At 41.4% G+C, this 23,369-nt stretch overlaps 1 protein-coding gene across 1 annotated transcript in view; it reads left to right on the top strand.

The window, feature by feature from the left end:
* The window catches only part of Frem1 (FRAS1 related extracellular matrix 1), a 139,230-nt gene extending 119,738 nt beyond the window's left edge, over positions 1–19,492 (top strand). The window contains exons 30-37 of the mRNA XM_051156676.1: positions 2,974–3,123; positions 4,917–5,140; positions 5,772–5,819; positions 6,070–6,234; positions 6,436–6,564; positions 7,138–7,253; positions 15,488–15,573; positions 18,947–19,492. Of these exons, the coding sequence (XP_051012633.1) occupies positions 2,974–3,123; positions 4,917–5,140; positions 5,772–5,819; positions 6,070–6,234; positions 6,436–6,564; positions 7,138–7,253; positions 15,488–15,573; positions 18,947–19,146 (1,118 nt within the window). The 3' untranslated portion in view covers positions 19,147–19,492. The remainder of the gene's footprint in view (positions 1–2,973; positions 3,124–4,916; positions 5,141–5,771; positions 5,820–6,069; positions 6,235–6,435; positions 6,565–7,137; positions 7,254–15,487; positions 15,574–18,946) is intronic.
* The last annotated feature ends 3,877 nt before the right edge of the window (positions 19,493–23,369 follow it).

Raw genomic sequence — 23,369 nt, 5'->3', positions numbered from 1 at the left:
TGGAATTCATTAAGCCAGAAATAATTTTATATTATGAATCCTTGCTTTAGAGAATTAAAAAATTCCCCACATCCACAGGTCCTATAAATGTTTATATACTTTCATACTGTAAATCTTTGCCTCTTTTAGATGTCCCCAGCTCCACCCTATCACTTCTGCCAGAAGCAATCTATTCACTTCTCTGGAAATATCAGCTTTCCTGACTCCAGCGAGACAGAGGGGGCCATCCAGTGCCTGGGGTGCTCTGAGACTGGCGAACTCTGACTGGGGTGGGGTGGGGTGAAGGCTTGCTTGCCTTGTAGCACTTTACCGAACTTTGCAAACAGGAATCCTGAGAGTGCATTCAGCTGTTGTGACTGTCTTGAAGCGCTTAAGTGTTTATGCAAATACTCTCCGGAGAATGAGTGCTTTCCTTTAAAATACGGGCCCCTGAAAGAGTTGATGCATTCTTAATCAAATCTTCATCATTCTGAAAAAGTCAAAATGTTTTTCAAAGGAACAGCTCTCTAATTTGGCATTTCCTAAAAAATATTGAGACGATGTCTCTCAACAGAGAAATCTGCTTTGTAGGAAAATAGCCAGGAGTTTGTTCTCTCTATAAAGTGGGGTGTGTTTGCACAGCCCTTCATATTTCACATTCTGTATCTTGTTTTCTGGAAACAGGGCAAAGGGTGGCTCAAGCCTTTTGAAAGCCCAGGTATATCTCAGGGAGTTAAGGACCATGTTGCCTCTGGAAAGCAGAGGAAGCATGGGAGCACACTACAGCAGTGAAAACCCCACTCCTCAGCCTAAGATGGTGACCCTCACACCTGGGAGGCTTGAAGCCAAGTTGAAATGTAGGTCAGCGAATCAGAATCCCTTAGCAGAACTCAGAGGAGAGCTCTTTCAACCATTTGGTTTTGTTCCAAAGATCCAGCAAAAACTTTGAAGGCCTTTTTGGCTTCTGTTTGTTTGTGTAGAAGTGATACTATTTTTTTTTTTTTTTTTCTAAAATAAATCTTCAAACAGGAGGACAACTGTTGGAGGCATGGAAATAGGTTCTGGGTATTGGACTTTGATGTAAATTGTCCTTAAAATTATGGTGCTTGGTGATCAGCACAGTTCTCTCAATACTAACTGTTTTCATTGTTCACCTCTTTTCATGGTTTTCTAATTTCCACAGCTGCCTCCAAAGTCCCATAGTCTCCGGGTACCCAACCTTCACACAGACACTCTCAAATGCAACTTGTTGAAGCAGTCACTTTCAGAACGTCAGTGATGTCTTTCCCCATAACCATTGTCTAAAGCCTGAGTCTGGCCACCTGGTGTCCACGTTCTCTGTAGTGCAGGTACAGAATTTACTTACAGCCAGTGGCCTCCTTTTCCCAGATAGGACTTTCTCCATCCAGCTGATCTATTTTCTATCCCCCTGACCCCAAACCTCAACTTTGTAAACTTCCTTAGATTGCTTTTCATTCCCTCTCTCCAAATCTGTGTATGTGGATCCTACAGGCATCTGGTGTACACATGCCATTCGGATCTGTGTACGTGGTCCTGCAGGCACCGACTGCACATACTCCATTTTGCATATTTTGTCAGCTAATTACATATAGCTTTTAATAGTTATTTGACTTTCTAGTATATACAAAGAAAGGATACGGAATTCTTGGGTCCCATATCTACCTAGCCAACCAAACACAAATCAAAAAAAAAAAAAAAAAAAATAATCAGAAAAGCCACTCTTTTTGTACTGACTGAAACCCCTTTGATTTTCTTGTCATTATACTAGCTTTCCATTGGATGCTATAGGGATTAATGATATGCTGATTCAATTATAAAATCTATATGAGACCTACTTTCAAGAAGGTGACTGTCATGCGGATGACAAAGTTAGAGTCGTGTCAATCTGCAAGCAAAAAACAAAAAAGGTCACTATTCAGAAGGGAAGCCTGGGAAATGGTGTTTAACGGCCTTATAGAGAAAGACTTACTGGCGAGAAAGCACCCTTAGGCAGGGGAGGCAGGACAGACTTTCAGACTTTGCCCTAGAGGCTAACCTGTAAACTTACTGCCCTTTGTCCCCTATCTTAGTGGTTCTCCCCCCCGCCCCCGCCCCCAATCAAAAAGCCTTCACCTTGCTTAACTCTGCCCTCACCTTCCCTTCTAAGTAAATCCAGGAAGATGCCCTACAGATCCCATCATAGAAACTGCTGAAGAGTAGACTGTTGCAGAAGAGGCTTCCAGCCTGAATACTCAGTGTCTCTAACTTTGCTTTGCCTTTCATCCCGATGGAACAGATTGGCTGGGATAACACAGTGAATAACATCTTGTGTTAAGTTTGGAAGATTATGTGAAGTGAACTTGATTGCACTCCATGACAGAAACAGAAAGGGGAAAAGAGTGGCTGGACCACTCTGTGTCTACAGTCCCCGGCCCTTACATTCTCTCTAGGAGAGTATCCAACTGCTGAGCATTGCACCATCAGAAAAACCAGCCATGGGCCAGAAGAGCTGCAGGGACGGCGGCTGATGCACGCAGCCGTCAGTGGAAAGGACTCGCTTCAGGGGTTCTGTGAGGGCCTGAAGTACCGTCCAGTAATCACTTCTGTCTGCTGCAGGAGCCTAAGATTCTTGCAACCATTAGGATTTTCAGATTGTAGTAACTATATATTCTAACGCACAGAGGGGATGGGTTGGGAGAAAAATTCTGTTTGGGATTTTTGTGTACTAGCCTTTTTATTTTTCTCCCCCTGTGTAATACAGCTTACTTTTTGTTACAGTGTTTGCATTGAAGGCCGATCATCATTGTCCAGGAACAAATGCCGTCTTTTTATATTATTTGGGAGAACAGCAGGGCCTCCGTGAGTTAGTGGCAGTACAAAAGCTCACTTGGGCTACTGCAGTCTAGCTGTAGACATGTTAATTAATATATTTCTCTGACACCTAGGTGATTGAAATAGCAATTAAAGAGTAATTAAAATGTTTACTTCTTGTAGGAATGTCAACGAAGACGTGGAATATAGCAATTACCTATGACGGATTAGAGGAGGAGGAGGAGGTCTTTGAAGTAATTCTGAACTCCCCTGTGAATGCCGTTCTTGGCACAAAGACAAAAGCTGCAGTGAAAATTTTGGACTCAAAAGGAGGTACTCTTTTGATCCTCGCCTTGAAATCAGGAGCGGTCCTGGCGCCATGGCTGCTGGCTTACAGCAGCCAACGTGCTTGATAACACCTCCAAATCAAAATGCGTAATTTCTTGTCAAGAAAGCCACCTCCGTCAGGACTCTGGTCTCTTTATTCTAGTTTGTGTTTCTCGCGGTTTTCCCCCTGCTAAGAGCAATGGCTGCAGGAAAGCAACAAGTTAGTGCCCTGGTTGCTTTTTTTTTTTTTTTTTTTTTTTTTTTTGTTCTCACCAAGGGGGAAACAATGTTGGTGAGAATCTATCGACAATTATTTTCCCCCTGAGTTCTCAGGGCTGTAATTATCTTCTTCCTCCATTAAAGGGAGCTCTCAGTGCCTAAAACGTGAGCCCCCCACTGTAGTGTGACCAGGAAAATTCTAAGAAGGGAAGGGATTGGAGAAAAATAGATGTGAAGATGCAGCTGGCCGGGGACTCAGGGGCAGCTGGAGAATACTAATGAATGACTTGGCGACGCAGAAGCCAAACAGTTCTGGGACTGGTCTGCTAGAGCAACTTGCAAATAAAATAAAAAGCGAAGCCCATGGCGCTCTGAGGTGTTGTTCTGCCAACGTCTCTCTGCTTCTGGATCCTTATCTACATGACGCTTTATGTGTCTGGTGTGACACGCCACATTCAGCTGTTATTTTTTGTGCTCGTCATGCCTTGTGGCCTGCATTTTTCTTACCTGTGATCTATTGTCTCCTCGCTCCCCCTCAAGTAAAAGTGGGTGCTGTCTCCTTTGCTTTGTATACCCACACCTTTCCATGACGTCTCTCATCCCACTTTTCTCCCCACCGCGTGTGCTTCTGAATGTTTGGTCACATAAAGTGTGTGAAATATTCAAAAATACAAAAGTGTCCTGGGCTGGGAACGTAGCTCAGTGGCAGAGTGCTTGCTTAGCCTGTGAAAGGCTCTGTGCTTGAATCACAGTGTTGCTAAAACTAAAGTAAATATCCAGACAGGTTCTGTGGGTAGGTTGTTTTTGTTTCCTTGTTAGCTGAGGGTTGTAATTGTTCTTTTACTTCCGGTGTGTGTGGGGAGCTCAGAGAACAACCTGTAGGAATCTGTTTTCTTCTATTGTGTGGGCTGCCAGGCCTGGACGCTGGTGATCACCATTGGTGGGGAGCACCTTCACCTGCTGATGTAGCTCGCTGGCCTCATTTGTTTGCTTGATTTGTTTTTGTGCCTTCGCAGAAACACTGATGGTCCAGGTTTCAAATAGAAGCTGCTCCCTTAAGATTTTCTTGGGTTTTGTCCTGTTAGAGTTGATTGCAGCTTTTTAAAGATTCTGCTTAATGACATGATATCTTTAAAACAATTCCAGTTTCTACCTCTAGAAGATTAGAGGAAAACTGAATGCTTTCAAAGTGTGGGGTGGAGGGCGCTGGGGGGGGCTAGGGGGTTGCTTGATGGGTGAACAAACCTTCGGTGTTGATGAGGATCGCAGAAGGAGGGAAGCAAGCCGGTTTCCTAAGTGTCTGGAATGATTATAAAACCATGACGATGATTTTCGTCTATGATTTGTGGGACAGATTTCATGGCTTTATAATCACCCCATCCATGTGCAGAAGGATACTGCTTTCCCAGGTGGAAACTGATGAAGAGAGAAGGAGTTCCTGGCAAATGGGGAAAAGGCAACATCTGGTGGGAAATTCATCCGTCTAGGTTTAATGACAAGCTGTTCCAGAAACGGTGTCAATGCCATCACTTATGTGTTTGTGTGGTATACTGATCACCTGCCATCTTGCATGCCTCCAGGACGTTGCCATCCTTCAAATCCCTTCAACCAAAGCAAGCACAGCACATGGGGGAAGGGCACTTGGCATCCGCTGCCCTCAGGGTCATCCTCACTCACCACTGCTGGTTTTCCTCATCTGGAAAGGAGGCCCCCTCCATCTTTCACCAATGGAGATGCCCTTCAGGGCTTTGAGCTCACAGACCTCTCTCAAAGGAGGATGAGGACCCATGGGAACGGCAAATCAGTAAGGATGGGGACGTTCTGGGAGTGGATGTGTGGGGACTTAGTGATAAGTATTTGAGACAGTGCAGAACTGTTCGGATTCCTGTACTGAGTTCTTTGTGGAGTCATGCAGTTGCCTTTTATGTCCAAATATCGCTGTGTTGACCCACCCTGATAACTGTGCCAAGTGAAGTGGTAGGAGCAGTCATTCAGCCGTGTGAATGCTGCTTTGGCTCCTTCTATGGCCAACAGATAGGGAGTAATCAGTGAGCCTAGGACAGACACACATTTAAGTGACACCCTCCTTGGGTGTGACAGCTATGACTCCAATGAGGCACACTCGTGTGTGTGTGTGTGTGTGTGTGTGTGTGTGTGTGTGTGTGTGTAGTGTTTTCCTGAATCCTTCCATACTGTAGACGCACTGAAAACTAGAGTGCTTCTTGGCCCAGCCAGGACAGTGGATGCAGACGTTAGCACAACAGCAAGCTGTGGTTAGACACGATAGCTTAACAAAATTTATTGAACTTGGCATGAAAAAAATCTCATGAAATATACTTTAAAAATTTCAATTATTACAGAGCCTTACCAGAATTTACAGTGCTAGTTGCTTTTTAAGTCAGCTCTGCATACATACTGTCCTTTGTTGATTTCAGGTCCTCCCATCCTCTGTTTGTAAAAATGGAACAGACACCATCTACAATGTAAGCATAGAGACTGCTGAATGTCTTGTGTTCGTGGATGTTTTCACAGTAGTGAGATTAGTATATCTTTTCTCTTTGTCTACTTGTCTGAAGCTTTGTTTCCCTAAAGTTTGTTTTAGAAGACTGGGTGATCAAGAAAAATCCTTTTGTCTCTTTTCTTTGATACAGCCTTTGAAATGCTCATTATTAGAAAAAAAAAGTTTTGTTTGCTAACTCAGTGCTTATTTTTCCTCTTTTTTTTTTCCTCAAGTATCATGGCTTAGTTTCCTTGAAACTAGAGGGTGACGGTTTCTCAGCTCACAAACAGAAGGCCAAAATACCCATCCTTAGCCAGCCACCAAAGCCAATCAAGGTGGCAGTGCTGCCTCTAGTTGGTAAGGTAGAATCCACAGCCGACTCACACTTTCCCAGACAGGTATGAAAATGTTTTTTCTTTCCTGCTTGCCTTCTAGCAAACTATTTCCTGAACCATAAACACACTTAGTTCACAAAATGGACCCGAGGTTTGGGGATATTTACTTGACACAGATGCTGCCCTGTAGAGGAAGACCCAAAGAAGGAAATTGTGTTGTCAACTCACATTAAGTCAGTCCTAAACTGCTGCTCTTCCCTGCAGGGTCTGCTGCCCTTGTTTCCAAAGAACTGCTCTGTGGAATTAAAGGGACTCTTTCATTTTGAAGAAAAAACCGACAGATTGTATCAATGTGATGGGATCACCTGGAAAGCCTGGAGTCCCCATAGCAAGGTGGGACACTATCTGAGTGGCTCAGCAGCTTTAGTGGCAGTGTGCCCTGTGATGAGCTTACAGAACAATACAACATGTGACTCTCAACTTATGCTATGTCTTTTCTTCTTATACCTGGAAAGCCATGAGGGGAAAATGCTCCAAGGTGACTTTTTTTTTAAAGATCCAAAATACAAAGCCAGGTGGTGGCACCTGCCTTTTATTTCAGCAGAACCAGTGAATCTCTGAGCTTGAGGTCAGCTTGGTCTATAGACTGAGTTCCAGAACACCACGGGGAAACCCCGTCTCAGGAAAACAAAACAAAACAGAACAGAACAACAATAAGAAGATCCAAAATATAGTATTAAGTCAGTCAATTTTGTTTAATTATCAAAATGTCAGTGGTATAAAATGGAACCACTCTGACTGTGGCGGGGCTATCTGTAGATCATGATAATTTCTCTCTCAAATGGGGAATTGCAGTGAGGGATGCCCCTGCTCCACAGGAGTGAGGGCACACACAGCTTCTACTGTGAGGCAGATCCCATGTTATCAAGTCCATTCGCATGTGAACACAGACAACTGTTTTTGCAGGGCCTCAAGGACAAATCCTGCCCAGCTGGATGGCATCTTCACTCAGGCTACTGTCACTCTGTGATCACCTGGCAGAAAGGCACCTGGACCACTGCCGCCCGAGCTTGCAGAGAACAGTAAGGAACCCCGTGTCACATGTGCCTGATGTTTTCTTTACTTTCACATGGAACTGTAGGCCTGCAGCAGCCATTGAATAAGTATTACATGTCTAATGTCTGTCCACCTTTGTCTAAGGAGCCTAAGGGGAGGTCGTAGTTTGGAACAGATTTGTGACTCGCTTTGATAATTCTGTCTGCTAAGACCTTTTTCTGTTATGGCTGTACTAGTGCCACATTCTCTTCTGTTTCCTTTTTAGCTCCATCTTTTAAAAAAAAGCCAAAGAACTTTCCTGAGTCAGCAGCACTGTAGGGTCTGATATTTTCTCTTTTGCCCCCTTCAAATAATAGACATCCATGTGCATTGATTTTAAAATATCTGGTAATGAAAGGCTTTGGCATCTAGCCTCTGGCAGTGTAGAAAGCCTTGATGCCCATAAAGCCAGGCAAGCAGAACAAAGGCTTATTGGGTAATATTCAATAAAAGATGACTTGTGGTCAGATAATGATAATAAAAAATTCATCTGATCCATACGGACTTTAAAAATGCTTATGTAGCAATCATTGACCAACCTTTTTATTTGATAACCTGGATATTATTCCAACAATGCAATTACACTAATATACGTTCTTGTTGGAATTGAGACTAGAGTAATTTCTAGTTAATATTGATCATATCTTGTACTTTATCAAATTTAAAAGGGTATGTTCATCTAAAGACACCATTAAGAAAATGAAAGGGTAAGCCACATTCAGGAAAAGCTGTTCTTAAAATCACGCATCTGATAAAGGTCTTGAAGAGGAGATAAAGCTCCCACAAATTAATAACAAAAAAATAACTGAAATAACAGCAAATGAGACTGACAAGGTGGCTCAGCAGGTAAAGCTGGAAGGCAAGAGCCCACTGCACAAAGCTGACCTCTGCCCTTCCCACACATGTAGTAAGAAGTATGTGCACATCAATGCACACATGTCATATTAGACGACTCTAACAACATTTTATAAGTGACTTAGAGATCTCACAAGAATAAACACACAGTAGGTTCTCAGTGTCATTAGAGACAGGGTAAGTCAAGATGAAAACACTTTCCACTCACTAAATGACTTTTAAAAAGCATAAAATTACAAGACTAGTGTTGACAAGGGTATAGAACAAAGATAATTCTCATGGACTGTTATATGCAGTGATCTGTCCACCTTGGACAGTTGTTAATAAAGCTGTGTACCCTATGATTTAGTAATTCTGTACCTGAATACTTCACCAAGAGATTAGACATATGCTAGGAAGCACAAGAGAGTTTTACAAATTTATTCATAATAAATGATAATAATTTGGGCCATTTTTGTTATGACTTATAAAAGTGCTGACTATTTTCTCAATCAATGAGATAATACATTTATATATCTGTAGACTGAACCTCTGAAACATCCAACAATGTGGGTAAATTCCACATAAAGAACATAAAGAATGTATGTAGCCTTACACAATAGAATATAAATTACACAATTTCACATATATATGTGGGAGAATCTAGTCTATACTCTGTAATAATCAAGGGTTTCACCTACAGACTGTGAGAGGACTGGAAACAACACCCAGAACCGTTCTAGTGGAAGGGATGAGGAGGTTCTGTGTCTTAGTCTGCATAGTTATTATGTGGCACAATACCTTTGTCAAAATCTATCAGATTAAATACTTAATGATTTCTGCATTATTTGTAAACTTACCTAGTTGGGTTTTTGTTTTGTTTTATGTTTTGAGACAAAGTCTCACTGTGTTGCCCAGGCAGGACCTTATATCACGGGTTCAACTCTCCTGCCTCAGCCTCCTGAATACCAGAGATTGTAGGGCTATGCTACCACACTCATCTTTTCTTTTGGGTTAAAAAAAAAAAAAAAAAAAGATAATAAAGTATTTAAAACCTAGAAAAGTCAACCACATATTTTGTCACTGTTATATTTTATATTTTAACTGTACATAGAGTCATGATAGAGGTTAGTAAGTACCTTTGGGGGTATTGTTGGTAAGTTGGTAATGTACTATAAATCCATTATTTGGCACTTTTAAAATTAGTGCTGTTTAAATATAGAGTTGTTGCCACAATGCTATGTGCTGAAGAATAAATAATACACCCTTTTATTAAGACAACCAGATATGTCTATCTGTAGTTCATGTAAAGAAGTAGTTCTTAACCTTCCTAGTGCTGCGAACCCTTAATATAGTTTCTCATGTTGCAGTGACCCCTAACCATAAAATTATTTTTGTTGCTACATAATAACTGTAATTTTGCTACTATTATGAACCGTGTTGTAAATATCTGATATAAAGATAGTATTAGGTGACCCCTGTGAAAGAGTCATTTGATCCCCAAAAGGGGTCATGACCTACAAGTTGAGATCGCTGATCTAGGGCATGGCAGGCTGGAGCAGTGATAGTTCTCTTGCTCTTTCATTCCTTAGGAGATCTGGGATGTTGACCTGGAAGCTGTCTGGGCTCTCCAGGCGAAAGATACTAGCAAAAGGAGAGGGACATTATTGGCAGGAGGAAGGGCAGTGGATATTACCCTGCAGTGGAGGTTGTCAAGGTCATAGTATGGGGATTTCTTGGTGAAATGTAGACAAACAGAACAGAATTTCCCAACTTGCTTCATTAGTTCATCTCCCACTTAACTGTGGCTGCCTCTCAGGGCTTAGTTAGAGCCTAACCAGTGACTTCCTTTTCTTCCAGTGAATCCCAAAGGATGCAGCAAGTCCCCAGTAAATCAGTCCTCAGTAAGCTTTCAGGGTTACTTTAAAAGAAGCTAATGACTTTATTTGTGTGTGGGTTGGGGTGAGGGTAGGAACTGTTTGTGTGTGCCTCTGGAGGTTAGAGGTCAATGTTAGGTTTCGTCCTCAGTTGCTTCCTTAGTCTCTTCAGATATGGTCTGCCACTGAACCCCAAGGTCACTGATTCTCGCTGGCCAGTGAACACAGAGGACTCGCCTGTCTCTCCATCTTCCCAGCACAAGGATTCAAGGCAGTTTGTGTGTGGACCTGGGAATCCACACTCACGTCCTCACGCGTGTAGAGCAGTTGCTTTATTGATTGTGCTTCTCCCAAACACTCAGGGTTACTTTTTACTTTTCTTTCTGAACGTGTTTGCTTTTATTGTGTTGGAGAGGAAATCTAGAGCTTGATAAATTCTGTTCACACAAACTACTACTGAGCTACGGCTAAGACTCTCACGGATGATTAATACTGTGAGAAAATAAAGGTAGCATGCACTGGGAATTGTCTTTGCATCCATACAAAGATGTTGGTAAAAGGTAGCCAGGTGGTTTTTTTATTCCAATGTTTATTTCTATTCTCGATTCTGAAATCATGGTCTTCTAATTTTTTGTTGCTAAAATCCTTTTTATAAAATACTGCTCACTTAGAGTAGTACTGCTGATGCCTTCCTGTTAATCACCCAATACCTTTTAAAATTTTGATTGTATTGATACATTTTATATAGCTAGCTTTTAGTGGTTTGTAGCCTTCTAATTACAGATCGTTCCTTCATAGTTCTGTTAATACTGTCTGGTTTACTCATATCCATCATAAACACAAGGCTGAAATTAAAGGCCTGCTTTCTTCCTCATGAACCTAAGACTTTGTCTGCAATTTGAGGTTGAGTACCATCACCCTGACCTGGACTAGTGTGACCCACTTCTGTGTGCTGTCTCACCAATGACACCTTACTTTCCTATTGTATGTTTACAGAATTCTGTCATATAGATATAACTAATTTGAAACCCACCACTTCTATGAGGGAAGCCAGTAGCAATATCCACAATCTGCAAATTTTAAGACAGGAATAAGGAAGCAAAATCAGTTGCTCATAGTCTTCTAAGCAAGGAAAGAGAAAGGACTTTTCCATTACACTCCCCAAAGAGCTCCAAAGTGTAAGGGATTTCTCACCACATATGCACCGACAAGTGTGTCTATTTTAACTTTGTGTTAGGCAAATCTTAACACAAGCCTTCAAAAATCATGTATTTTAAAGTCTTGTATTTCTCTCACAGGAAAAAAATAAAAATTTAAAATTAAATTCAAGTAACCCTTTCAGGGAAAACCCAAAAGTGTAATCAAGTTTTGAACTTTTAGATTCAAGTTTTAACTTTTTCTACTGGAATAAAGTAAGTCTAGACAAGACCACACCTTCAAATACTGTTCTTTAGTATTGCTCTCACAGCCAAATAACTAATTCCTCATTCATTAGAGAATAGATGCCATAGGTCAATACAGCTATCTTACACAGTAAGATGCATTTTACACCGGTGATGTCGTAGACTTCAGATATTCTCTTTCTCAGATAATCTTTCTCATAAAGCTCTATTAAAAATGTGGCTGTTGGGGCTGGAGTGATGATGGCTCAGTGGTTAAGAGCACTTTCTCCTCTTCTAGAGGACCTGAGTTCAGTTCCCAGCTCCCATATGGCAGCTCACAGTTGTATGTAACTCCAGTTCCATGCAGGCACAACACCAATGCACATAAAATATTTTTTTTAAAAGCACGAGTAGGAAGAATATAGATGTTAATGAATTTAAATGCCCAGATTTAGCACTTACTGAGTTCATATATTACTATAACTCTGATTAAGAATCCCTTTGGCCATAAACGTGAGTTTACAGCAGTATCTGTTGACTACATATAGATGAACATGATTGACATTTGGAAGTACTGTAAATGGAGGATTTTTTTTTAATCCTGAAAATGTCCATCTCCTCTGTGATTCCAGGGAGCACAGCCGAGTGATTACAGTTCTCAGATCAAACATGACTTCATAAGAGCTTCAGAACTGCCATTGTTCAAATTATTTCCAAGCTACTTAGTACACTTGTTCTCAAAAAATTGTCTTAGGAACATGTTAGGAAGCAACCAGCTAGCAATAAAATAAACTCAAGTTGCACATAATAGTCACTTTATTGACAGGGAAACTACACAGTTTATCAAATGTCCTCTTTGATGGTCTAGGGGGTGTAAGGTAATGTGACACTTCAAGTATCACTAGAAACATCTACACTTCCAATTTTCGTTGGAATATTAAATATTTTATTTGACTGCCTTTGCATGGTTCTTCGGCATGTATTTACTTTCAGAAGGGCAAGGAAAATAACTAGAGATGTACACACTGGCGGCAGTCAATTTTTAAAGGAACACTGGGAGATTTAAACAAATGTGATTCCAGGAGGAGCGTTTGGGGGTATAAGGCCTCCTCTCCAGCACAGCTTGTGTCTGAACCCCAGCTACTCTTCTGCCATTCAGCATGCTTCCGCCATGCCTGGGTCTCCTGCTTCCTTCACCTTTATCTTGCTCATCAGTCTTGTTGGCTTGAAAATGGGTATTCCTCTAGGGATTGCCAGTCCCCCTTTGTGAAGTTTAAATCACACATTTACATTCTGTAATTTGAAGCTTTGCTTTATCATTAGCTATTTTAGTAGATGCCTTTAGATTCCACTGTTAGAATTAGTACATATATAGAATGTGTTTTGATTGGCCTTGAGGGACTGCTATTTTATACTGTGCTGTTTCCTTGGCCTCTCCCTGGTATGTGTCTGATTTTTTTTTTTTTTTTTTTAATTTCCAGAGGGTCATTACAATGCCCATGTTTCAATGAGAACAGTAAATTGTGTGTTGTCCCCTGTCTCTCATCAGATTACTAACTCAACTCAATCTTTATCTCCCATCTCTTTGCCTCCCCATTGGTGTTTTATTATTTTCCTAACCCAAAGGAGCCAGACTGCTAGATTAGGCATTTCTTGAATTTACATATTGTAATCTCATCTGCTCGTTTCCTAAGGCAGTCATTGTACATTTGGTAATTCTATTATTATAGATCATTATCTATGCTGCCATTTCCCCGGCCCACAGGAGCGTCTGGAACCCCTGCTGGCCTATCCTTAAAGAGTTGCCCTGAAATATTGGTACTTATGCAAAAATCTTTTGAAGAAGTAGATGTTTATTTTTGTAGCCAGAAAAAGTAAAGCTTCTGTTTCTAATACTGAACATTGAAAGCCTTCACATTTTAGAGTTTTCAAAGGGTTTTCACTTGTAGATGGTACCTATTATATTTCAATTTTATATCTATAAACATACATGTCTATACAGATAGTATCTACCATATTTTATAAGTATTGAGCCAAATGAACAAGAATTTTTTTTAACTTAAAACCACCATTCACATGCCAAAACATTTGTTTTCTGAATTATTGCTTTAATACCTTGCCTAGGTGAGACACAGCTATTTTTCTGCCTGGTTTTTGGTACAAGTAAGGCAGAGTATTTCTTGCTTTTTGAAGAGTTAAATTGAAAACTAGAACTATATTTAAGCCCTAAAAGGCATTTTGTAAAGTCTGTTTTAAAGATAATTTTTTAACAAATTTTCGAGCAGGGAGATGCTAAGTATCTGGGAATAAATCTCCTATATCCATCCTGGTGATCAGTAAGAAAATTACCAGAGAAGAGACAGAGGGGCTAGGCAGGAAATGGATCCTGCCTTTCCCATTCTAAGTGTAGCACTCCACAGTGATGAGCTACCCCAGGCCCATTTAACACAAGTCAAATACTGTGTGTCCCAATCCCAGAGTACACAGGATGCTCACACTGAATATGAGGAGGTGTCTCATTGTAGCTGCTGTGACTGACTGTCAGACGCAAGCCAGCAGTAAATAAAGGGTTCAAAACCAAGTCCTAAATCCTGAATGCAGCAGCCTGAAGCTCTCTAGCAGTCTTACAGATCTCGGAAGGCCTGTGAGGCACCGTTGAATTACAGACAGCAAAACCCTGTGTTAGTGATGGGAAAAATCATTTAGAAACAAATTATACCTACTATATATAATAGGTAAGAGAAACAGATGTGAAGTTTGGAAAGACACAGGCAAAAGTGAATAAAGTTCAGTTCGGCAGTTGTGTAACTCTCCACGTGCTGCTATTTCATTTTCAACCTGTCTTTGTGTCAACAAATTCTGATCAGGCAAGACAATCATTGTGACTTTATTTTCTTGTCATTTGACTTCATATCGTTAAAATTGCATTTCTTCTTCCTTCATTTATGGGGCTTGTGGTACATGAGTGCCATGGTACACATATGGAAGTCAGAGGACAATTTAGAAGAGAGCTGGTTCCCTCCTTCCATGACGTGGGTCCCAAGCTGGAAGCTGTTAGGCATGGCATTACCCACTGGGCAATCTCACAAGTCCTTACCATTTCCAGTTCCTACTTTGTTTTCTTAAGTGAGATAACTGCACATCTACAAAGCACAGTGTGCTGTGATGATAGAGGCATATGTTATGGATGCTTTCTTCTTTGAACCCCTTTCTTTTCTTTTCAAGAAGAAAATATCCTACTTGTTCTTATCACAGCATTTTTAAAGAGCTTTAAATAAGCTCTGATGGAGCAGTCGAACAATAGGATGCTGCTTATAGGGATAATTCAGTGCGCCTCAGTGTAATTCATAGAGAATTCTATTTTGAGGGGGAAGCTGTGTGTGCTGACAGGAAGAGTCTGTAAAATGGATGGGGTTATTTGAGTAAACACACCCAGACCAAAAGCTGGACTTTAAGTCATTTTATCTGGGAATAAAATTGAGGTAACTTACTGATCAAATTAAATGGGTAACTGTCAAATTCATACCAGCTAACATTTTTTTTCTGTAGGAGAAGTTCAAGCTATGTGTGGAGTTTGGAGCTGGCCTGAGTTACATGAGACTCTGTCTCCAAGAAGGAGGGAGAAAGAGGATGATAGTCTTCATAATATTTTGATATTAAGTAATTAATCTAATTAATCTGGGGCAGGTGGAGACAGGGTCTCTCTGTGTTAGCCTTGGCTTTGTAGACCAGACTGGCCTCGAACTCACAGTGATCCACCTGCCTCTGCCTTCCGAGTGCTGGGATTAAAGGTGTGCATCACCACTCCTGGCCTCTAATTAATCTTTATAAGCAGACAGTTGTTAATTAAGAAAAGATCTTCTAATTATACCGAACTGTGATGTAAATAGAGCCCATATATATCTATATATATCTATATATAATCTACGTATCTATATGTCATCATGGCACTTTCCCTGCTGTTGCCCATCCTCTACCCCAGAGCCCCTCAAAGCTAGTGTTAACAACCTTGAAAAGCTTTTTCTACATATTTACTAATTTTCTCTTTATTTCTGTTATGCACATCATATGAGCAGCAATGTCAACTCCCTGATGCCGATCCTTTTATTTCCCTGTGTGTATGTGCAGGTACCAGGGAAACCTTGTGACCGTACTCTCCAGGAGACATATGCAGTGGCTATGGGCGACCAGTGGAAGAAAGCCCTTCTGGATAGGCAAGTATCTGCTGAGCAGGGAGCAAGCAGACAAACAGCAAAGTAACTGATGCCCGCCGCTCCCTCCCATTGGCCAAGTGATTGTAACTTACGGTAACATGCACTAGTTAGACGGTCATCAGCTAAAGCCATCTTGAGGCCTGGAGTATGGCTCAGAGACAGCATATTCTGAGCAGGGGTGAGACCCTGGCTTCAATCCTTACCAGCCAGGGGGGAAAAGACCACTTTAGACTTTTTGGGTTTTTTTTTTTTTTTTTTTTTTTTGGCAGAGTGCCTTCATTCTTGGACATCTGTTTCAAAGACATAATTAGGGATATGATCAAACTGACATAAAAATTCAAAGTAATGGCACTTCTAAGATAAAAAATGTGAAAATAACTGTAGAGTAAATTAGATTACAACATGCCTATATGAAGGTGAAATCAACACTTATTGTTCTTACTTTATCTCATAAAGCTGCCACAAAATGTCTTGTATGTGTATTAATTGATTAAACAATTATATATTGTTATTATAATGACATATAGTACATTGTATTTGTGACCAGATGCTAAGTGAAAATAGTAGTTAGTTCATAGCCATATGAACCATGGAATAATTTAGAATAAAAAAGATTTATGTTATATAAAATGAGTTATATGCTAAAGTTGGAAATGGTTTACCTCTAATCAACAATATAGGTACTTTGAATTTTGTTCCTTGATTTTTCAAATTTCTAGTTTTTTTTCTCTAATTTTGACAGTTATAACAAATCTTTGCAGGTTACTTTAGAGACAGGATTCTCAGGGCACATCTGAGTCAATGTCCCCACTCCTGCCTGTAAGAGGCATCATGTTTGGGGTAACAGTTACAAAGCCTGTCTTAGGTTCTCATTTTTTTCTGTAAGCTTCATTGAGCCATTAAATCCAGACATGGCCGAAGAGTGCTGAGTTAGTCTGAAGCATAACTTTTCTGCACATGCATAATCCTAAAGCTTTGTATTCACAAAGGCACATGCTTTCTGGCCCAGGAGAGTAACCCAGTGCCAGATAAGGTGCTCCTGCCTGAAATTTCAGTGGAGGAAGGCAGCATGCTGGTAGCTAGAACTGTTGTCATGGTCAAATCTGAGTGGTAAGATGTTAGACTAGGCTGCAATTATAGAGAGTTCCTTTCTCGTGATTTTTTAAAATTTTCTATTATGAGAAATATGGGAAATGCTTTTTTAAGCAAATGTTACGGATACGTACAACATTAGAATCTAATTTTCAGAGACTGCCAGTGGGAGTAACACGGCAATGAGAGGAAAGCTGATTTTTATTGGAATTGTAGCAGAGTGAAACATCTTAGACTCCAGACTAGAAATGATGTGTCTTTTCAGCTACTTCTGAATATGAAAATGAAGGCTTTTAAAGAACAGGGAGGAGTAGTAGTGGTTGAGAAAATCTCTTTCCCTGTGATAGGAGCTTTGTGGGTAGTTGACAGGAATGATCATAATAGCTGCTGGGCCTGCAGGGATGACTCAGCAGGTTAAGCACACCAGCTGCAGAGATGACTCAGCAGGTTAAGCACACCAGCTGTAGGGATGACTCAGCAGGTTAAGCACACCAGCTGCAGGGATGACTCAGCAGGTTAAGCACACCAGCTGCAGGGATGACTCAGCAGGTTAAGCACACCAGCTGCAGGGATGACTCAGCAGGTTAAGCACACCAGCTGTAGGGATGACTCAGCAGGTTAAGCACACCAGCTGCAGGGATGACTCAGCAGGTTAAGCACATCAGCTGCAGGGATGACTCAGCAGGTTAAGCACACCAGCTGCAGGGATGACCCAGGAGGTTAAGCACACCAGCTGCAGGGATGACTCAGCAGGTTAAGCACACCAGCTGCAGGGATGACTCAGCAGGTTAAGCACACCAGCTGCAGGGATGACTCAGCAGGTTAAGCACACCAGCTGCAGGGATGACTCAGCAGGTTAAGCACACCAGCTGCAGGGATGACCCAGGAGGTTAAGAACACCAGCTACCCTAACAGAGGACCTGGGTTTGGTTCCCAACACCCATGTGGCAGCTCACAACCATCTGTAACTCATTCCAGAGGATCTCATGCCTTCTTCTGGCCTCTTCTGGCACTGCACATACAAGATGCACAGACCTACATGTAGACAAAATACTTATACACATAAAATAAAAATACCTATACACAAAAAATATATAAATTCAAATATAATAATAGGTGCCATTAAGTATATGTTTAAAGGGCTTTTTTAAGTATTAAATTAAAATACAATTACATAATTTCCCCCCATTCCTTTCTTCCCTTTAACACAGCAGTTTTCAACCTGTGGGTTGCGAACCCTTTGAGGGGGGGTTGAACAACCCTTTCATAGGGGTCAACTAAGACCATCAGAAAACAGATGTTCACGTTATGATTCATAACAGTAGCAAAATTACAGCTATGAAAGAGCAATGAAATCATTTTATGGTTGGAAGTCACCACAACATGAAGAATGGTATTACAGGGTTGCAGCATTAGGAAGGCTGAGAACCACTGCGTAACACTTCCCTATTTATTCTCAAACGCATGACCTTTATTTCTTTAAATAATATATATATATATATATATATATATATATATATATGTATATATATATATATATATATATATATATATACACACACACACACATACACGCACACAAACACACACACACACACACACTTGGGTATACAAGCACAACCTGCTCAGTCCAAATACTGTTACTTGTATATATGTGAGTTCAGGTTTGGCCAGTTGGTATTAGATAACCAACCGGGAGCTCTTCCCTATGAAAGGCAGTTTCTCCCATTCTCAGTGTTCTCCAGGTGCCTATAATTCTTTGTCTAGGGTAAGAGTTTTTACTTTTAATCTTATATAGAGTTTTTATGCCCATTTTTTAGGGCATACAATTAAAACTTAGAAAAGGTGAGTACCGTACCCACAGAGGGTAGAGTCTGTTGGGCCCCAAAGTCTAACACTCCTAATCGTGTCATGTTGTATCTCCAAATCTTTGCCTTGGTTCTAGAACTGGAACTCACATTGGCTTATCTATACTTAGCAGCATAGGCCAAGGCAGGCCTAGTGGTACACAGCTGTAATTACAACTATTTGGAGGGCCAAGGTAGACAGATGACGCATTCAACAGTAACTGGGGAAGTTAGTGAGACCATACTCAAAAAGTGAAAAATACCAGAGTAGAGTGGGGGATCTAGCCCAGTGGTAGAACACTTATCTAGCATGTGAGAAGAAAGAAATTTAATAGCAGCATTGAAAGGAGGGGCAAAAAAAGGAATAGGCTAGCCATGATACCTACACTTAAACGAAATAAAAACATTTGGCGTATTCTCTTGGTTTACATTAGGCTTGAAGAACCAAGTGCGAACTGGCCGCTGGGAGTGGACTGGAGGTGAACCTGTTGCTTTCACCAACTGGAGGAAAGGGTCCCCTCAGCACCCAAAGCCCGGAAAAAACTGCGTTTTGGTCCAAAAGAGAGGACAATGGCAACTAAAGAACTGTAATAAAGGCAAGGTGCACAATTTTGTGTGCTCAAGGAAGCTCTGAGTGGAACCTCAGATTCCTCACCTGTCGATTTACAAGAGCTATGTGCATTGCTCAGTAGAAACACGTTGTTGTGCCTGGCTGGGCATGTCTTTGTGAGTCTCCCATGTTAACACGGAGGCTAGATCATCAGGCCCAGAAATATGGATGTATGGATGTGCCATTCAAGATGAGATACAACTTCTGCATCCTGGTATTTTTCTAAGTAAATGCCTGCGGTATTACAGGCTATAATATTTGCTTCTCCCAGAAGATTCATACACTTTCCTATGCCAACTCTCAGGCCGTGCAAATTTTCATGGACCCTCCATATCTTTGTCCCTCGACCTCAAACGAGTTCACCCAGAAAGATCAGTGTTGCGGGGGGCGGGGGGGGGGTGTTGTGTGCTCCTAGCACAGAGTCCAAGAGAAGCTAGCCATGCAGATGCGTTAAGCTAAGACTGAGCGCCCCCAAGAGGTGGTTTGTAGCCTTAGGTCCTTTAAATGTGAAACTTAAAATCAGGGTCTGTGGGTAGACAAGGGGCCTCTCTTTTGAATGGAGAGACCTTTCAGGAGGGTTCTAGTGAGGTAGAGCAATTGGAATAAAGCAAGGGTCTGCCTCCACCAAGGAGATCAAACCATACAACGCATGAACCCATATTATGTCCCAATACAATCACAGCACGGTGCCATTCCTTAGCTACATATTGGGTTTACCCTGCCTTCCAAGGTCATGTGAACTTTGAAATAGCAATATCTCCATCTCTATTTACTATGATGACAAGTATTTTTAAGGGTCAGTCGAAATAAGGAGTATACATGAGCACTGGCTGAAACGCAGAAGCCAAACGCTGCTCCCCTGGAAGCCCCTGCATGAACCGTGCTGATGAGCAAAGAAAGCCAACATTGGAAATAGAACCTCTGACAGCCCACTGTCTGGGAAGGGATGTTGATGTGACTTTGAGCCTTCAAGTCTGGAATATTTGCAGAGACATCCCTCCGACTAGGTTCTCCAACTGAAGGGACCTTATTAATTTGTAAAGTCGGTTGAGTGAACTGTTTTTGTAGCAGTGAAGCATTCTGTGCCTCTCTCAACAATCCCTTCCGGAAAGGCTAAGTGTAGGAAGTTAGAACGTCCTTTCTAAAATGTTTATTAAAGTTTTTCTTTTCATAATCACTAAAAAATACAGCTGTGCCAAATATAACTTGTCATCCGAGCCCCAGTGTAACTTTAGAATTAAATGAGGTGTTCAAGGAGACTAGAGCTTTAGGGCAGACTTTTTAAATAGAATAATAATATCCCGAGTGTTAGAGACACTGAAAATGGCTTAAGAAAGTTGTTCCAGTTTCTGAATATAAAACATGACAGGCTTCCTTCAGTTCTGCTCGTTTATCAAAGTTCGGGGTCATAGAAAATTTTACCTAAGGAGGTTAGGCCAAGACTCAGACATTCTGTCTCTAACTAAAATCCAGATGTGACTGGGAATTGTTAGCTCTTACCTCGGCGGTGTAGAGCAGTCTGTAGACAGTCAAATGCAAAGGCCCATGGAACATAGGGTCCTTTAGTGTCTAACCAAAACAAGCCAAACCCTTCCTCTACTCCGGCTCCAGCCAAGTTCCTTGTGATCTGCTGGCTTCTACACTATGGAGAGGTGGTATGCAAAGAGGAAGAAAAGGGACCGAGCCCCACAGGTCAGAGAGTGAGGAATTCACTCTAAAGCTGTGTGTGCCATTTAAAGCTGGAAATACAGAACCATGCCAACCATCCTCAACCTGGTACGCATGACCAGTTTATCATACTTTTCTGCAGTGAAAATGGCATGGCTGTAATTGCAAATGTTTAACATAGGGAATGGTTTGGTTTTTATATCAATTAGGAATAGACCATTTTGAAATGTTCCTCATCATGGGACCTTTATCAAATTGAGAAGTGAGATATAAGAGATTTAAAGAAGATACAAGCTTGGGTTCTGGCCATGACATGACTGTCACAGTTGATTAGGAATGGGTGGGGCTGAGAGTCGCCAGCCCCTTTCCTCTAACTTGTATGCCCACTCAGGAACTTCCTACATGCAAGGACATACATGCAGCTCAACGCTATAGAACTTTGTAACATTTTCTGAAGCTTGGTCTTTAAAGAACATACAGTATATTTTTTTTACTAAAGATAAATCTCAATCTGGCATAAACCATTTCCTCTCCTCTTTCTTGGAGCGGTGAAAACAGAGCAACATTTATTTGTCTCTCTCTAGTTTATTTTATTTTTCTTTAATTTCTTTATTTTTATTTTATGTCTGTTAGTGTTTTGACTGCATGGATATCTGTGTGAAGGTGTCAGATCCCCTGGAGCAGGAGTTACAGACAGTTGTGAGTTGACATGTGGATGCTGGGTGCTGGGACCCCTGGACGAGCAGTCAGTGCTCTTCACCGCTGAGCCATCTCTCCAGCCCCTAGTTTTAATGAACACTGTGGTTCTATGTGGTTTAAACCATCAACTGGTGCTGACTAATTTCTGTAATGAAGTAGCATATTAAATGTACTGTATCTTGTATGGTATCAAAGTCAATAAAATAACCATGTCTAATTCTCAGGTACTGTACCTTTTGTTTTTTGTATTTTAGCTTTCTCATGGGGCCTCAGGGGTACTGTTTTATTTGTGTCACTTTGTTTGCTTTTCTAAGACAGTCTTTCAGTATGCAGCCGAGGTTAGCCTTCAGTTAGTGATCTTCCTGCGTCAGTCTCCAAGTGCCAGGACTATAGGCATGTGCCACCATCTTAATGAGTCTATCCCCTTGTCAGAAGGGATGGGCAAGAAATCTCAACATGTCTGTCCTTTTTTATTGATTAGGCTAGCTATTAGTTATTAACTTCCATGCACTCGTGTGGTATTTATTCAGTGGTATCAAATACACAACATCAAGTCTATACCTGGCATTGTCTTAAAAATCAAGAGATACAGTAGTGAGTGGAATAAGAAAAGCACAGAGCATATATGCAAATTTATACAAGTTTTCAAGCCTGAAGAACTTTGTGTGTGTGTGTGGGCGGGGGGGGGGGTCTAGACAGGGTCTCTCTGTGTAGCCCTGGCTGTCCTGGAACTCACTTTGTAGACCAGGCTGGCCTTGAACTCAGAGATCTACTCACCTCTGCCTCCTCAGTGCTGGCATCAAAGGTATGTGTCAGCACTGCCCAGTTTACCTGGAGAGCTTTTGACCAGGAAGGAAGTTGCAATGGTGCTTGGTGATGCATTGCCTCTTTTCAGGCCAGGAGGGAAGTGCACGCAGGTAAACTGCTGCTTGGGCTGGTTTCTGTTTTTCTGTTGCTTTTCCTACAGACTAAGAAGCGGGAATTCTCTTCCTAAGCTTATAATCAGGGCCAAGCATCGCTTGTATCAGGACTTCAGACTTCATGTCTCTGCAAAGGAGATGGGAATGAAGATTTTTAAATCTAGCTAATTTGCTTTCTAACTTTTCTCCCTAAACAAGAGGCAGTTTCTATCGCTACCATATAGATTCCTGGAGCAATCGAAATTAAAGAGAGCTCTTTGGTATCATCTTACCTGCCACTCCCATTTTACAGATGAGAACAGTGAGATCCTCTTAAGTCAAAATGCAAAGAAAGCAGCATCAAGATGGACATCTTAGAAATGATGGTCAGTAGGATGGGATGGGGGATATTATTCAGTGAGTAACATGCTAGCTACACTAGCATGAGGACCAGTGTTCTTTACCAGCACCCATGTAACAAGCCAGTGTGTGGGTTTGTGCATGTAATTCTAGTGCTGGGGAGATGGAGGCTGGGATGTCCCTAGGGGGTCTCTGGCCAACCCAGTCTAATGGATAAGATCAGGTCCCAGTGACAGGTATTGTCTCAAAGTACGACGGACAGCTCTTGAACAACCACACTGGAGGTTGACTCTGGCCTGCATGTGCACACTCACATGCACGCGCACGCGCGCGCACGCGCGCACACACACGCACACACACACACAAATGGTAAGCAGAATCCCTTCCAATAGTAATATTCAGGTGGCTTTATTAAAGTTTAGTACAATATTTTTAATAGCGTTATAACATTAATGAAAGTCACACCCTAAACCATATTTTGTATGACCCAGTTTATGTGAAATGCCCAGAATAGGCAAATCTATAAACCCAGAGTGAGCCAGAGGTTTCTAGAGCGTAGAGGAATTGAGGGTTGAAACCGACTAGCAAGACGTGAGTTTCTTTTTGAGGGGTTGGAAATAC

This window comes from Acomys russatus, chromosome 2, assembly GCF_903995435.1.
Source record: "Acomys russatus chromosome 2, mAcoRus1.1, whole genome shotgun sequence".
Lineage (NCBI taxonomy): Eukaryota > Metazoa > Chordata > Mammalia > Rodentia > Muridae > Acomys > Acomys russatus.
Note: the sequence above shows the minus strand (reverse complement) of the source record. Positions and strands in the feature narration are given on the sequence as shown.